This window comes from Haemaphysalis longicornis, unplaced genomic scaffold (genome assembly GCF_048455015.1).
Source record: "Haemaphysalis longicornis isolate Haplotype H1 unplaced genomic scaffold, Haemaphysalis longicornis Haplotype H1 scaffold_3, whole genome shotgun sequence".
Classification (NCBI taxonomy): Eukaryota; Metazoa; Arthropoda; class Arachnida; order Ixodida; family Ixodidae; genus Haemaphysalis; species Haemaphysalis longicornis.
Genome location: NW_027526335.1, coordinates 100,002,676 through 100,018,253, shown reverse-complemented (window position 1 = coordinate 100,018,253; position 15,578 = coordinate 100,002,676). Strand labels below are relative to the sequence as shown.

The 15,578-nt window shown below is 47.0% G+C and overlaps 1 protein-coding gene and 1 pseudogene across 1 annotated transcript; both read right to left on the bottom strand.

Annotated features, from left to right (window-relative positions):
* Positions 1-10,978: 10,978 nt before the first annotated feature.
* Positions 10,979-11,299, bottom strand: LOC144174941 (very long chain fatty acid elongase 4 pseudogene; annotated as a pseudogene).
* A 180-nt stretch (positions 11,300-11,479) lies between these two features.
* On the bottom strand, positions 11,480-11,890 carry LOC144174940 (very long chain fatty acid elongase 7-like). Its single transcript, XM_077703933.1, has one exon. It carries the CDS (start codon positions 11,888-11,890, stop codon positions 11,480-11,482), a length of 411 nt encoding a protein of 136 aa, XP_077560059.1.
* Positions 11,891-15,578: the final 3,688 nt, after the last annotated feature.

Genomic DNA, 15,578 nt, shown 5'->3' with positions numbered 1-15,578 from the left:
GTGGCTGAAGTGAACGAAAAGAACGCTTAACGTGGCCGGAAAGGAACCTGTATCCCTCGCTTTATAAATCCGGCGTCTATCCGATTGCTCTATTTCGACATGCTCAAAGCAATTCGACCATGTGTGTGTGCGTGTGTGTGTGTGCGTGTGCGTGTCCATGTGCGTGTGCGTTCGTGCGAGCGTGCGTGCGCGCGTGTGACTGCACGTGTACGCGTCTGCGCGTGCGTGCGTGCGGGCGCGTGGGTGGGTGGGTGTGTGTGTGTGTGTGTGTGTGTGTGTGTGTGTGTGTGTGTGTGTGTGTGTGTGTGTGTGTGTGTGTGTGTGTGTGTGTGTGTGTGTGTGTGTGTGTGTGTGTGTGTGTGTGCGTGTGCGTGTGCGTGTGTCGTTTTGTATGGATAGAAGGACGGCTAGTGGTACACACATGATTTATGATGACAAATAGAATTTTTGTGGAGCTGGCTTATAATTGAGTTGAAGGTCACACAGGTACTTTGGAAAACTAACTGTCGGAATTCTATAGACTCTTTGGAGGCTTTGATGGGTAGAAGCTCAATGAACTTTTATGGTGTAGTCACATCGAGAATTCTACGGAGTCTTTATAGAGGCCTTGAGTTGTTTAAGTTCACAGAGCTTCTATGGAGAAGAGACCGTAGCAATTCTAAAGAATATTTATAATGGCGTTGAAGAGTTAGCTCTTAATGAACCTTTATGGTTAAGTTCCAACAAAACTTTTACCGAGCCTTTATAGATGCCTTGAGCTGTTTAGATTCACAGAGCATCTATGGAGAAGTGACTGGAGAAATTCTACAGAATATTTATAGAGGTGTTGGAGAGTTTGCTCTTAATGAATTTTTGTGGAGAAGCACCTATAAAAATTTTGTAGGTTTTTTATGTGGGCAACTCCAAAAGCTCAGAGTTCCTTATGTGTTTCTGACGCGTTTCTTGTGACTCCATAAGAACTCCATAAAACTCAGAAATTTGCAATCTATTTTTGTGAGGGTAGAACCTTGTGACGTTCTGTGTTTTGCAATTCTTAGGGCTGTGAGTACCAACTGGTGCTGGCGTAATATCGTTCATGAACTTTGCTACCTCGGGGATTTCCTGCAAAAGCTTCGTTGAAACTTTTTCTTTGTTTCTGCTTCATTATTCAACTCTGGTGCTTCAATATGCATTTGGCGAAGTTTCACTTCCTCATTGTTTCGGGAGGGAACATGACGTCTCGACTTCGCGTTTCGGCAGCTCGTCATCTTTCTGAATCGTGATACCCTCCGCTGCTCCCTGTTCTGGTTTCTTCGTCGTTGGTGACTTCACGCACATTCCTTCGGTTTTTCCGTTCTCTTGGATCATTTCGTCGTATTTATTCGGTCTCGTAACTCTTCGGCCCTGAATTCCTCCCGTCTTGTACAAACCCTATTGATGTCTAAGCTGACGAGGCTCTGGTACGATGCGGAAACTTCAAAATTTATTGTGATGCGTCCTCTGTTTGCGACCCTGAAGAATTCACTGCATCTCGCTCAGTCCCCGTGATCTTCCAAAGTTGCTTTCTACAACTACCAATTTTCGCGCATTTTTTTTCTGGGCTTTATTTCTGAGACACGATTTATGGAAAGCCTAGCAGACAGGCGGTATTTATTTCCCGCATTTCTGGGACGCTGGTTCATTAGCGTAATTGGCCACTTAATACTGTCGCATTTAACTAATCCCGAGCATGCGCGTGCGTCACGTGCGGGTATGCATAGGAATTAGCCCTGGACAGATAACTTTTGACATATACCCCTACGGCATTTCCTCTGCCATTTTCAACCATCATCCGTATAGAGTTGTACCTTGTGTCAGGCATGCGTGGTCAGTGGTATGGAGCAGCAACGATGTGTGTTTTAATTGGACACTAATTAGCTACTGGCTCAGTACTGTGGCACTGAGAGCATGCGGCCCGTCATACTCCATGCAAGAGATGTCCGAGTGTAGAGGGTAACAGATGGTAGAGAAATGGTAAAGGTGAGAGGGAATGAACTATACTGCGGGGAGGCGAAGAAGCAGCTCGTTTCACGTCGCCTACGTTTTGAAGCATCGGCGATCGCGTAGGGCTGGGGTTACCGCGATTCCTACAATTCAGTGCACGCTGGGGTATGATCGCACAGTTGGAAACCTCTTAAATTAAATAGGCGTAGCGTTGCTGAGCACAATGCCATTGGTGTCTCCATGTCATGCGTTGCTGTAAACGTCGCGGATCTTCAGACACGCTGAATAGAAGGGAGTGAGCCCCCACTTGGCTTGGATTGGCGTAGGAGGAAATACGACTGCGACGTCACGAAGAAACTGGGAACGGTGGACTATTCAGGAAAATGCGCTAGCGGATAACTAGCGGATATTCGCCCACATTTTTTGGAGGGCAACTATGAGCGATGATGGACTTTTTCTGCCTTTTCCCCGGCCCCATCACAGGCTACAAATCTTGAAGGCAAAACCACGTTATCTCTCATTAGCAAAGTCTTGTTGCGGAGTCGTTCTGATTCCAGCTTCACAAACAAAGCGGTGTGAAATCAATCCCCAGAACTTATGAAATGGCAAAAGCATTTCGTTTTTCAGGCATGTAGTCGTCACGGCACGAGTCGCGATACCAGCGAAGCACACGTGGTGCCATACTTACAGCGAAAAAATATAGTCCCTATATAGCCGGATTGACGCTGCGAAACGAAACAGAAGTTTTCCAATAGCTTCAGCGGTGTCTTGTCAAACAGTACATTCAGCAGCTAATTGTTCGCAAAGTATAAAAGTGGGAAACAAGTGGAGTAGCTTCAAATGCACGGACATTTCCCGCACGCGCAAACATGGACACGCTGATACATGTAATAGAATTTAGACCACTATGGTCAAAGCATTGCCACCGTTTGACGCAGTGGCGAACGCCAGTCCAACTAAATCTACGAAAGGAACGAATCTTTGGAAGACGCTTACACATAAACTTGTGACAACGCGGAAAAATAACTTGCATTGGCTTGTGTCGTAGTCAAATCGAAGAATTTTGCAGTTCATGAACGTTCCGACATCGAACGACCGTCACGTGGATATTCTTTGGAAAAACATATTTCCAGGTGTGCTTTTCGGTCACGATGCGTCTTATGTGCAAAGGGGAAAAGTCTGCTATGCTGTCACATTATAGAATAAATTTAAAGCTCGTGTGTGGCTTCCAGGCGTGGCTGAAAGAACCGTATCGGGTAGCCGTTAGGCTATAATCGCTCGCAAGATGGCCACGTTACAAAGCTGCAAAGTTTGTAGTCAATGCGGCCAGGGTATTAAGGCCTCGTTCTATTCTGACAGCTCCTCAATATTTCTCACGTGTGCTCAAACAACGCCAGAAGTCGGCACGTGGCGACTGCTGGAAGCTTGTAGTAAATGCGGACAGAGTTTTAAAGCCTCGTTTGATTTGGATAGCTCCCCAGCATGCCAGCGGGCAGAGCGGTAAGCGCTCAGGCGTGCCTTCAAAACAAGTCCTCAGCAATAGATCGAAGTGGGGCCTTCCGTGCAGGAAAGGTAATGGGGCCTTTTCAAAGTATGAATTGTCGAACAGGAGGGATCCGAGAGCCCATACCCACTGGCGGATCTGCTAGGAGACCAAACTTTAGCTCATTCTTTCGTGGGATCGGAGTGTGTCATAGAGGGAGGATTAAGGATTGCAGCAAGTAATGGGCGTTCTCGCATTCCGTCGCTTTTCGCACCATTTTCTCCTGGGTATGCAATTGTTTAGCGTCTTATGCATGTCACCGGGTGTTGATATACACATCGGTCACTGGGACGGGAAGGATAGGGCGGTGAGATGACTCTTTCCTGCCAGACGTGCTGTGATCTGCTCACTTTCTCTGTACTGTGGCCGAATCCCTGGGTGGAGTTGAGGAACACTCTAAGGGAAGGTGGGTGTCATTATGTAGCTTGCGGAGCTTGGTGGGAATTTCTTTACTCTAAAAGGGGATTAGTACACGCAGCCAGGACAACATGCGTACCGTGCTCTACTGTAGTGGAGCACCATGGTTTGTTGTTTATTACTCTTGGATATAACTAGATACTCACTTCCATTAGATATTCATTACTTTGGTAGACTCACTGAACCTTGCACATCTGCATGTCGAAAATACGATGTCCTGATGTTTATTCCGTGTACCGGAAGAGGGCAGAGACACGCCTTCAATACCGATCGGTTGGTTATTTTCGTTCATGGTACACTAATCGGAATCGGATAAAATTCACTCGCTTCTTACAAAAAATGTTTTTGCCATTCGCAGGAGAAACTAGCTTTCAATGCAGTGCACTATAACTGCGCCGCCAACATCGTGCAAAACTCGCCGCTTTCTGTTATTTTGTGGCTCTGGTAAGTAAGTACGAAACAGGGAAAGCTATGCTTGTGGCTACTTTTGCATAATAGCAGCAGGGGGAAAGAGAAAGGGGAAGTTCGTATCTTACCATTCGTAATCCTTCTTCGCATCTTCTCCTGTACGTGATCCACAAATGTATTCTTTCAAGGCACTGCTCGCAATATCTTACCCATTTTAAACAGTTGTTTTCGTGCGACGTGTCGGCGTGCGTGTGCCACGACACGTACATCTAATTTATTGACTGTATCCATTTAGTGCAGCAATTAACTTTTAGCCGGCTATATTTTGCCAAAAGAAGCACCATACGTTGTATTTAAACGCAGATACCACGGTTTCTTTCGAGTTCATCAAAATGTTCAGCTCGTGGTGTTACAGCACGTAACTCGTCTGCACAACGCCCCATCCTTACGATCTTCAAGATCACCTGGCGGCCTGATCTTCCAGTCGACTACAGTTGGCACACTTGTAGTCGACGAAACAGAAGAAACAAGAGAAACTAAGTTTCGCTAGTTCCATCTGCCGCACCTTCATTATGAGGTTTTGTTTTAGTACCAGTGTAGAGAGGCAACAACTTGAAAGGCATCCTATCACCTGATAGTGATAGTTCGGGTGGCCCTCCTGTCACTTTCAAGTCCTTGTCTGTCAACTCTATACTCGCGTAGAATGTGAGAACAACAAACGTTGCCCCTGACCCTCACCCCTGCATCCAGCTGTTACTCCGTGCCCCGCCAAGAGTGTCTTACTCGGAGTTTTTTTTATTCTAGAGACGCGAGTCCTCCCTGATATTTCTCGCACTCAATCTGCTTAGGAATCACCGCAGCGACGATAACGAACGAGGTGACGAAAAGCAGGCGATGTCACTCACTAAGCGCGTTTTTTTTTTTAAAGCTCACGCATTGACGTCACGAGTCCGTCGCTTCAGCGGAGTGATACACAAGATGGGGTATTGCACTTCTAAGCTTAGACGCGAGTACGGTGCTTAAACAAAGGACTAACCAACTAGCGCTGCAACAGGTCATTCAGAGACGGTGGAGGTCTGCGCTGAAACTATTGACAGCTGGGGTTCAGGAACACTGGGCATTCCGTCCATAAGTAATAAAATAAGCTACGCAGAAAAAGTTCTATTTTTGTGACAATGCACGCTGGTGGGAACCCACTAGGATTCCGAGTAATAGTTCCAAATAATTCGGGGTCCGTCTATTAATCCGTTCTGATTCGTACCAAAGGCAGCAAGATGGCACATGCGTGCATAAGTGAATGTATTTAGCAAAGAACACAAACAAGCTGTATAGGAGAGTCGATTCCTCTCTTTCCTCTATATGTCCGATTAAAATCTTCGGATGTGTCAAATGGTGCAACGCAGAAGAAGAGCAGTTGAAAGTCAATGAGACAGGCCTGCGTCCTATGTACTTAAATATGATTATCATGACGATGATGATGGTAATGATGATGACGGTGGTGGTTGTGGTGGTGTGGTGGTGGTTGTGGGGGTGGGGCTTGGGGTGGTGGTGGTAATAGTAATAATATCAGGACGGAACAACATTCACCAACCCCAACTCGGTTTAACTGCAAAGCTCCTCTAGCTGAATGCTATGACGTTGCCGGTGTTGAATAAGTCATCCTGTGAGAGAGCGCTGCTTGAGCAAAAGCCAGCTTGATAGCAAAACCAGCATTGTAAGCCGATGCGGGTTATTCAAAGTCCACCGTCCTTCAATCGCGCCGCGTAAAAGAAGCGGCCGGGGTGGGTCTGACGATGGAACGCGTGACGCAATAACGCCACTCTGTGGCAGATCTCGCTCACCCTTGCCATCACAGAGCGATGTAAAATTTATTCTGTTATTTATTACATGCTGCAGCTTTAAAAGGACCAAGTAGGAGGGCAGAAAAAAAACTGCGAAACGCACGTGGTACAGAAGAATACATACGCATTACCATGCTTGGTTTAAAACAATAGTACAAGGATAAGTAACGGCGAAACCAGTTATATAAACAGAAATAGTTATACAATGAAAAACAATTACACTCCCAACATTTCACATCCGAACGACAACACTAAATGTTCCCACACAAAGACACACCTCAAGGATCCGCCATATATCCAAACGTCCAAACAGAAAATCCTTCAGAGATACGAGGAGATCCGAATTATAAGACGCGGAAGAATGTGACTGATCAGTGGACAAACCTTGGCCTCAGAAAAGCCCACATGTCACGTCGTGCGGCCTTGAACGTTCTTTCCTTAAAGGGGGCCTGAGATGGATTTCAAAGTGTTTTTGTTTGTGTCAGAAATCTACTCTATAGTTCTTGTAGAAACAAGTCCAAAAATAGTAAGCAAATTCGCTCACGCTAACAAAAGTTATTACCCCGACGAGACATAACTATTTGTTGGCTCGGCGGCTTGCGATGACGACATAGTCCGACCTCGTCCGAGGCGAAGCACTCATTTCATGGTTGGCCGCCGGAATGTCCGCGATTTTTGACGGCGGCGGTTTGGTTTAGAGCGTCGTCGTTACCATGGTTACTTCAGCGAGTGGGTCGCACATGAGACGACGACGTCTTTTTTTTTTTTCTATTTTTTAAGCTACGTTTTCAGTCTTTACGGACTTTGAGCAGGGGATACTGGTGACAATTGCGGAAGTCGACCTTGCATGCGCGAGAGTTTCCGTGAACGGTAACTTATTTTTACCGTCGCTACATAGCGATACAGAGGCTAGAATTTCTACCGACTGTAGTAGCGAGCCCCCTGCGCCGGCGAAATGTACGCTCGCGTTTTGATTAGATTACCGGAAAGTTCCGAGTGAACGCCCTCCCCCGAAACATCGCCCACCCCCTTTTACGGGTGAAATATTCAATTCACTGAAAGACGCGCGCCCACCCCGTAACATGGCTTTAGCGCCGATGAGTGAACAAAACAAACCCGAATCATCTCTTCATTTGTAGATGCGGTCACTTATTCGTCCTTCCGCGCTTGACCCGAAATTTCGCCCATCTCGTATTTTTCACTTGATATCACTGTACTTAAATTTGGGTGGGCGTTCTTCCGGAACTTTACGGCACAGCAAATGCGCTGTGCTCTGCGCTTCATGCAAGCAATCTTAATTGATGTTGTTTACTACATTCTTGCTAAATGATGATCAGGAGCACGATAAATGACAATTTTTTTTAGAATGAGCGAGCAAAATTTCCGCCCCTACTCCAGCTTCCACGCTTCCAATGGTTCAGATGCCTTTATGAACTAGCATAGCTCTTTTATGCTTTCAAAATCGTCTTGGGCAAGGTAATATAGGTAACTGCGGAATCATTACAATATATCTTACTCATTTTATATCGAAATATTTAGCGGTGGCGTGAATTCTGGTTAATGCAATACTTGGTCCTAATTCTTCCCACTAGATGGCGGCGTCAACGTCATGTTTTCGATTTTTTAAGCTCTGCAGTAGAAGTATACGGCTCTTTTAAAAAAAAATATTGTATTGTGAGAGTTCAATCTAAGACGTCTAAGATTCAAGCCATTTCAAGCGTAAGCGAACAGTTCTGGGCAACAAACGTTTGTGTCATTTACTTTGCGACAAATTCGCCAGATGTCGCTACTCGGCAGAGCCGGTAAGCCGGAATGCAGAAACCGCAGAGTGCAATCCTTTCGTTTTCAGCGGCGAACGGCTACTCTTGCTTCATTTAACACGGTAAACGGTAAAGCGCGCTAAGGACACTATGCAACAGGTTCATTCAGAAGGCGTGCAGAAACCACACTTTCCTGCGATCATGACTTGATGGGAAGCAATGAAATGAAACTCTTTGGCAGTTGTCGTTACGGGATGAGCATGCTCTTGCCCTTGCCGCGACCGCCGTAGAGAATCAGCTGCGACAGCGTTTGGGCTTGAACTGATTTATTCAGCCCGCGTGAGCGCACTTGAGCGTGCGCCTCGTGATCACGAGCAGTGCCCGGCGTCGTCCAAGCGCTGCGTGCGGAGCTCCTCCTTCGTCGTCGGCGCGGCGCTCCCTTGGCGCGCCGTTCGTTACCACCTCTGAAACAACGTCGAGGCTACGCTCGAAACACATATGGTGCAAAGAATCCTTTCGGGTACAGCGTCCAAGAAAGCAAATGCAAAGAAAACTGATGATACTCTAACACCAGACACGGAGCGCTGAGCGATCACGCTGGCTGCAAGCGTCGTTGCTCCTGTGCTCACTGTATCCTTCCGCCGAGAACGGAGGAGCGTCAAGCCCGGTTTGGCCCGGTGTGTAAGTGCTTTACACTCCGGTATAAAACAAATATGTGTTACTGTGTAAAAGCACCCACACACAAAAGATGTTTTTTGTAGCTTTCTGATGTTTTTACGCTCGTAAAAAATTGATTAAATCAAGAGCGCACAAACACGTCACGATTAGTTCAAGAAATAGCCGTTGCGCTCCGATACCATCGACCCCCCAAAAACCCCCATCTCAGGGGCCCTTTAAGGGGAAAAGGAGTGGTTGTGAAATGCACGCGGCGTAACGTGTCTTAACATCCGCCTAGGTAATTAGGTCGGCATATGGATACGACTGAACCAACGGCTGCTTCGCTTAATTTATCGCCTCGTTATAATGGCTTCGTTATCACTTCGCGTCAGTCGTGCCACCATTGCAGTTTTGAACTGTTTCTTTTTAATTTCAAGCATGTATACCTTTTTTATCTTGTGCTACGCCATACGGGGAGCGATTTTTGAGAACATGATGGTTTGAAATGAGGCGCGAGTTTTTAAGTGTCCAAGGAGGACACAGTAGGGTCTTTTTGTAAAGCCGGTGGAGGCGCCGTAACACGCAAGGCTTCCTCTACCTCACGGGAAGTTAACGTGCTAGATTTAAACCATTCAAAGTAATGGCATCCCTATAGTAGCCTGAGTGGTACTAGAGCTTGCTAACAACGAGATAAGTGTTGTAAACAGTCAAACTAGTGAAGAAACAAACATGATAGGCATATGCCACACTATAATACACAAAGCGATAGGTTTGAACCGCGCACTGGACATGAGTGTTTATTGTCCAGACGTGGAAACGATCTCAGTCAACACATCGATAAGACTTAATATTGCTGAACCATTGCGATATGACACATAACATGCATGCCCGAAATAAAGGTTTTCTTTGCAACTGTCGTCTTGACTGCAGATGCAGATTAAACGTCCAGTGCAGAAGAGAAAGAAACTTCTGACAAATTCTTAAATAAGCAGTCCATTCTAAAGGCTTAATAAAATAAATCTATCTATAAGTGAAGAGAACAATATGCCAAGGATGAAGTTAGAGCTATCTTGTCTAACCTGAACAACTCCTAGGGCATGGATTTCGCCTAACGTCGAATCCGAACCTATGCGCCTCCAGCCCTTCCTTTCCTTATATATTTTGGCTACCCTGATTGGGCCCCCTTCCGGTTTTATGTCTTGCATGCATCAGGATTCCTGTACTATCAAAAGTAGCGTCCTTTACTGGCCAATAAGATAATTTACAGAACTGTTACGCGTTCAATGGCGATGCTCTGTTTCATTAAGTTAGTTTCTCCAGTGTGCCGAGTCTATTAACCATATTTTAGTGCAAATTTAAAAGCTCTTGTGAGTCCTGCATTCAGAATAAGGTATGCTCCTGTGAGCACTACTCCCGCTTTTTATTTTCTGCAAGCGGATAAAAGTAGCCTTTGCAAAACATTTTCATCCCTCACTTTCGGGTTTCCTGCTTTATGCTAACATTTGGGCCTTACTAAAATGGAGCGCCATTCCTGGTCCTCTAAGTGAGTTTGCTGCTCTAAAAATAATGCCGCTTTTTCCAAATTTCGAGAGGGGTTGTCGTCCTTGTCGTTGTTATAAGTGCCAAATAGCGGCGAAGCTCGACAGGAGGCAAGATGGGGCGAAAGGGGGCCAGGAAGTGGACGTTGGAAGGATATTGGTCGGCGATTAGTATTCTATTTGCCATCGCAAATCTTTCACGCAACCGGAGGCATTCTTTTAGCCCCGATCCCATGTCATAAATCGCAATGAACGCCGGTATTTTGGTGTCTTTCTTCTAGCCTCAGCCGTTTCTTTCAAAAACTATATACAAAGTACAGTACGTTTCATTCAGCATATTCCTTCATACCTGCTTCAGCTGTCTCTCAAGGGCCCCTTATAAAGGAATCGCCTTTTTTCAGCATGTTAATAAGCTTACTTTGATTAATTTTTTATAGTAATGGAAGCGGGGAGCAATACAACATTATTTAGGGTGCCCTTGATTATATACACAATGCATGGACCCGTAGTTCCTGGTAACCGCAATTAGTTAAAATTAGGCCTGCGAATAATGACTGAATTAGGCAAGCATAAAACGTTTGGCAACCTTTGTCTTTGTTATTTTTCTTCAAAAAGGTGTTAATACGAACGCACATCCCCGGATCAACAAGAACCAGAAATCACCATAAAAATCACATGATGGTAGTGATACATCTTTACAGTATATCGTACATCCGCTCGAACCCAGGAGGTCCCGCTCGCGATTTGTTACCTTCGGACCTCCTCTTGTCTACTTACATTGTGTAATCACCCATTATGGCATTTTCTGAACTATGCTTGGAAACTTTGAACAAAATTGCCACAACAGACGACTTAGGCAGCCTTCTTGTGGTCGTAATTTTCCTGGACAGGAACCCCTTTATGGGCAGTGCCACTGTGAGCCACCTTTTTCCTCGCCGGCTCTATGTAAGACTTCTTGTAGAAATTAAGGAAGAGGGCCATCACGAGGCCAGTCTGTGCAACGCCCATGAAGATGAGGTACCGGGGGAACCCGCAGTCTACAAACAGCGGTATGGACATGTGCACCACGATGATCACAAACTGCACGATCTGAAGAATGGTCAGGTACCTCTTCCACCAGAGGTACTTGCGAACCTTGGGTCCCATGTTAGCCAGGAGGTAATAAGTGTACATCACCACGTGCACGAAGGAGTTGAGGGCCAGGCTGAATGCTGTTTGGCCCTCAGGTGCGAACCACACAAAGAACCACACTTAGAGTGCCACGAGAACGTGGTGTATGACGTGTAGGTGGGTGATCTGGTTGAGCTTCTTCCGGAGCTCAAAGAACACCGTGTCCAGAAAGTCAGCGTAGCGTCAAATGACGTTAACCCAGCCAGTCCTGTAGACTTCGTCTAGGCGGTCGTCCACGTAGCCCGTGATACCCTGGCACCACAAACTGTAGCTGCCTCCGGGTAGGTACATGCTCGTCAGCAGGAGAGAGTTGAGCTTGAGGTTCGCGAGCACAATGAGTAGATTGTACGCCCGAACCAAACCGTCTATGCGGTAGGGCTGCCGGTCCTTCATCCAGCGTGGGCCGGTCACCTTGACGAAGTATATGTACAGCAAAACTAGCGGAAACACGAACAGCGGGTTCATCACCACCAGGTAGTCCCATGTGCGAGGGTCCCCCAGCTGCTGCAGGTTGGTCAGGAAGTACACAGGGTTTTCCGTGAAGGAAATGTTGTTCGCGGTGGCAACCGCATGTGTTGACATCTTGCTGTCCATTTTTCTGGGGCAGAAAAACGACAGGAGAAATAGAAATATATTGCGATTCACCCTGAACTGAATAAATGTTAGCAATAGCTCAATAAAAAGCCTAGACACAACCAATAGAAGTGGGGAAGGGTGGTTCCTGACTGCATTAAAGAAAACGATCAGTGACTTGCAACAGACAAATGAAACACAAGTTTAATATCTGCAACATACTTGGCGAGGCGACAACGCGCGGGCCTCCCATCAGCGATGTGTCCGCGCCAAAAAAAGCGCTTATATGAAAGGTTGTTTTTATGCATAAATATACTTTATGAAACTATCCTCAACCGCTGTTCAGGGTACCTGGCCTTACTGCAAGCAAAACAGTTGTTTAAACGGAACAAAACAACTGTTATGCTCTAGTTGGCCTTCCGCCAGATTGTGTTCAAACCCGTATAGGCCGAATTTTCGACTGACGAAATTAACACTAAAGTTCCTAACAGTTGTTGCTTGAATTGTCACTCGCATAATGCGGAACTGCAGTTCGACAGAAAACAGTATTTTTACCATCTTTCTACAATACAGAATACGGTGTTCTGAAAAAACAAGTGTGGTCAGGCATGAGGACGGGAGACGGCAAGGGACAAGGTTTTCCAGCATTTTAAATCTTCTTTCAATACCTTACATGGTCATTCATGTAAAGAATTTAAAAAAAAAGCTCCAAATCCTAAAGTGAAGGGATATCAGCAACACCTTCGTAGAACAAAAGTGAACCGACTTCTTAGACTCCGCTTAACTTCATAAACAGAGAATTGGATGCTTCACTCCATTTCGATGTTAGCGGAAAGCAAGTTCTATCGTTTGTATTTTTCGTACACACCTGGCCACCAAGATTGTTGAGGGTGGTTAAAATTATTGCGCATGTCGTTTTAATGGGAAAGATTTGCGAAATGAAAGGGGTCCGACTGTCTCCTGTGCGTCATTGGACTCGCAATGCTCACAGCATGTGGTACCGACAGGTACCATAGAAAACAAAATAGCGCTATACACAGGCCTTGAAGGACTAACAAAAGTCGTTGTAAGGGATCCAGGCGCCAGCTACCCCAGATGTGTCCGACGCAGGAGGAGCGGCTGTTCCGGGAGTGCGGAATGAATGGCTTTATGGCAGCCAGCTTGTTAAAGGGAAACTGAGGCAGTTTTCAATTTGCTGAATAAACAGAAATTCGGAATCGTTGACCTTAAACACCTAACCTACGAGGTCTTTTTCTTTTTTTTTTGGTTGAAATAGCGGCGTAATAGGCGAATAAACAAGCGCCATCGCCACGCCCCCGCGACGCGCGGAGCGCAGGGGAGGAGGACGGCACGAGAGTGAAAGGGATCGTGGTGACGTCGTCGTGAGGAGCGATCGGCCGCCGCGGCAAGTGTTCGGCCCATGCTGCTGCCTTTCTCAGCGTGCCGTCCGCCAGCGTTAGCTTTCCTGGGCCCCGTGGTGTGTTTTGTTTTTATTTAGCAACTAGTAGTGGAAACTTTTTCAGTGCTGCGTTGTACTGCTTCACAATCGTGCCGAGGAAGCGGAGTAACCATGCCGAGGTTCTGCTCGGCATTCGGTTGCAACAGCACCTATGGCCGCGATAAAGTGGTCTTTCATAGCTTCCCGCGGGAGCCGAAACTCGCTGCTCAGTGGGTTGCTACTGTAAAGAGGGAACACTTCAAGCCAACAAAGGCGAGTGTGTTGTGTTCCAGACATTCCCAGACAGGCTGCTTCTAGGCAGTATCGGGATGCCATTCTGTCGAAGTGCAACCTCCAGCACAGCCCTGTTGAGGCACACATTTTTTTTAGTTTTCTGGTGGTAGTGGCGCACCTGGGGTGCCTTTGCCTCTCTCGAACCTCCCGTATCTCCTGGCAACAGCAGCAATCTTCTTCGTCGGTCGTTGTAACGCAGTGCGCGCATGAACACCTGTTATGAAAACATGCTTATCGTGATATGAGTGCCTCAGAAGGGACCACTACTGACCAAAGCGTTTCAATATAGCTCATGCTGAACTAAGTTACGACGCCACTGCAGTTTACAAAAGCCCCAGCGGCGGGATATCGGCTCTAAAATCTGGAACAGCAGTGGTGACGTCGCAAAAAACATGTGAGGAGCGGCTCTCTCTAATCAAAATTGGAGTATCGTGTCGCCGCTGCACGACTGAAGCCGTTGGTGCGTACTGGCGTCTGCGCTGCTTGTACTGTATGTACTCCTGAACTTCTTGTTGGATCACGGACAAAGAAAAAAGAGCTGTGCGCTGGTGCCGCGGCAGTAATAATATGGATGGTATGGATGAACCGCCGGTGAAAAGACCTCTGTAGCACTTAAAATTTGCATATAAATTAGTGCGTACGTCAGCAGAAATTTAACCTCCTCTAATAAAGAAGGCCTTACTTTGCGCCATGGTACCGCATTTTCGAGAAACACGGTGCGAGAAAAGGGAAATGTTGTGGCTCAAGACGCCACTTGCATGTTTCGAAGGAAATTTTCCATTGAAAAGGTGGTTGCTTCTCAAAATCAGCGCAGAAAATGATTCACAAATTGCATACGCTAACCATACCCCCTAAAAAAAAAAAGACTTCGGCGGGAATTGAACCCGCGAAGTTGAGCGCACGGGCGCGACACGCGAGAGCACTGCGCCACCGCACAAATGGCGACACGGTGCAAAATAGCCTAGGTAATAGATGGAGGCCCATCCTTCCGTGTCATACGTCGGTGTTTACTAGCTGGTTTACAGAATTTCTGGCTGGTAAACTGAAATTTCTTAAATAGCGCTTGCACAGCAAGGTTCCCCGAAGCCCCCACAATAGCTTATCTCCATCAACTCCGCTGCTTCGCGAAAACGCTCGCAAAAATGTGTGTGCGCGGCTGCGACTGCGATTTCCCACTGCGGGGATAGAGCTTGTACTTTGGTTTTACGTTTCACATGAAAAACCTTGGCCGATATTGATGCCTTATTACCCAAATTACCCTACGTAACTCTTCTTCTGCACGAAACTGACCTTACATTTTCTACAGGCGAGCCGATCGCACACCATTTACAGCTTGCAGCTCCGGGGTAGCGGCGGCGCCGAAGAGCACAGCCGAAGCGTCGAAAGCCAAAATACGGATTGCATTAGCGCTAGTGTTGAGTTGCATGGGCTTCGTGGACCTTACTGAGTTTATTACACTCCAGAAACTATCAAAATAGAGCCGCATTGATTGCGGCACGGATGTTGTCAGCGAGCAGTTTTCGCTTCTCGGTCGATTCCCGACGACGCGTCGGGCGACCGGTCGGGTGACCGGTCGGGTGACCGATTTTGTTGGCTTCTTCGGTCGGCGAATCAGTCACACTACGGCGACTTTCCATCGGCCGACATGTTTGTTTCGCCGTCGGCGTAGTATGACAGCGCGGTCGGGCAACTCGGCAGTTGGCCGATGGCTTGGCGACTCAGCTGTTTCCCAGGCGGGTGAACGTTGCCGGTTGGGACACGTATTCCTCGGAAGTGTTGTTCGTCGCCGGCACTTGTCGCCGTCGCCGCTCGTGCACGGGCGAGAGGCTCGAACAGTACGGGTGTACGATAAACTCACTATTCGGACTGGCCATCGTGGGATCAATTAAACAAATGCAAATACAGCATTTTCTACCGCGACGACCCGCTGGGAACGCGTTTCATGCTCCGCCTCCTCCGAGGGTCCTCACGACGACG

Coding starts and splice junctions, on each gene's coding strand:
- LOC144174940 (XM_077703933.1), bottom strand. CDS start 11,890: ATGGACAGCAAGATGTCAACACATGCGGTTGCCACCGCGAACAACATT.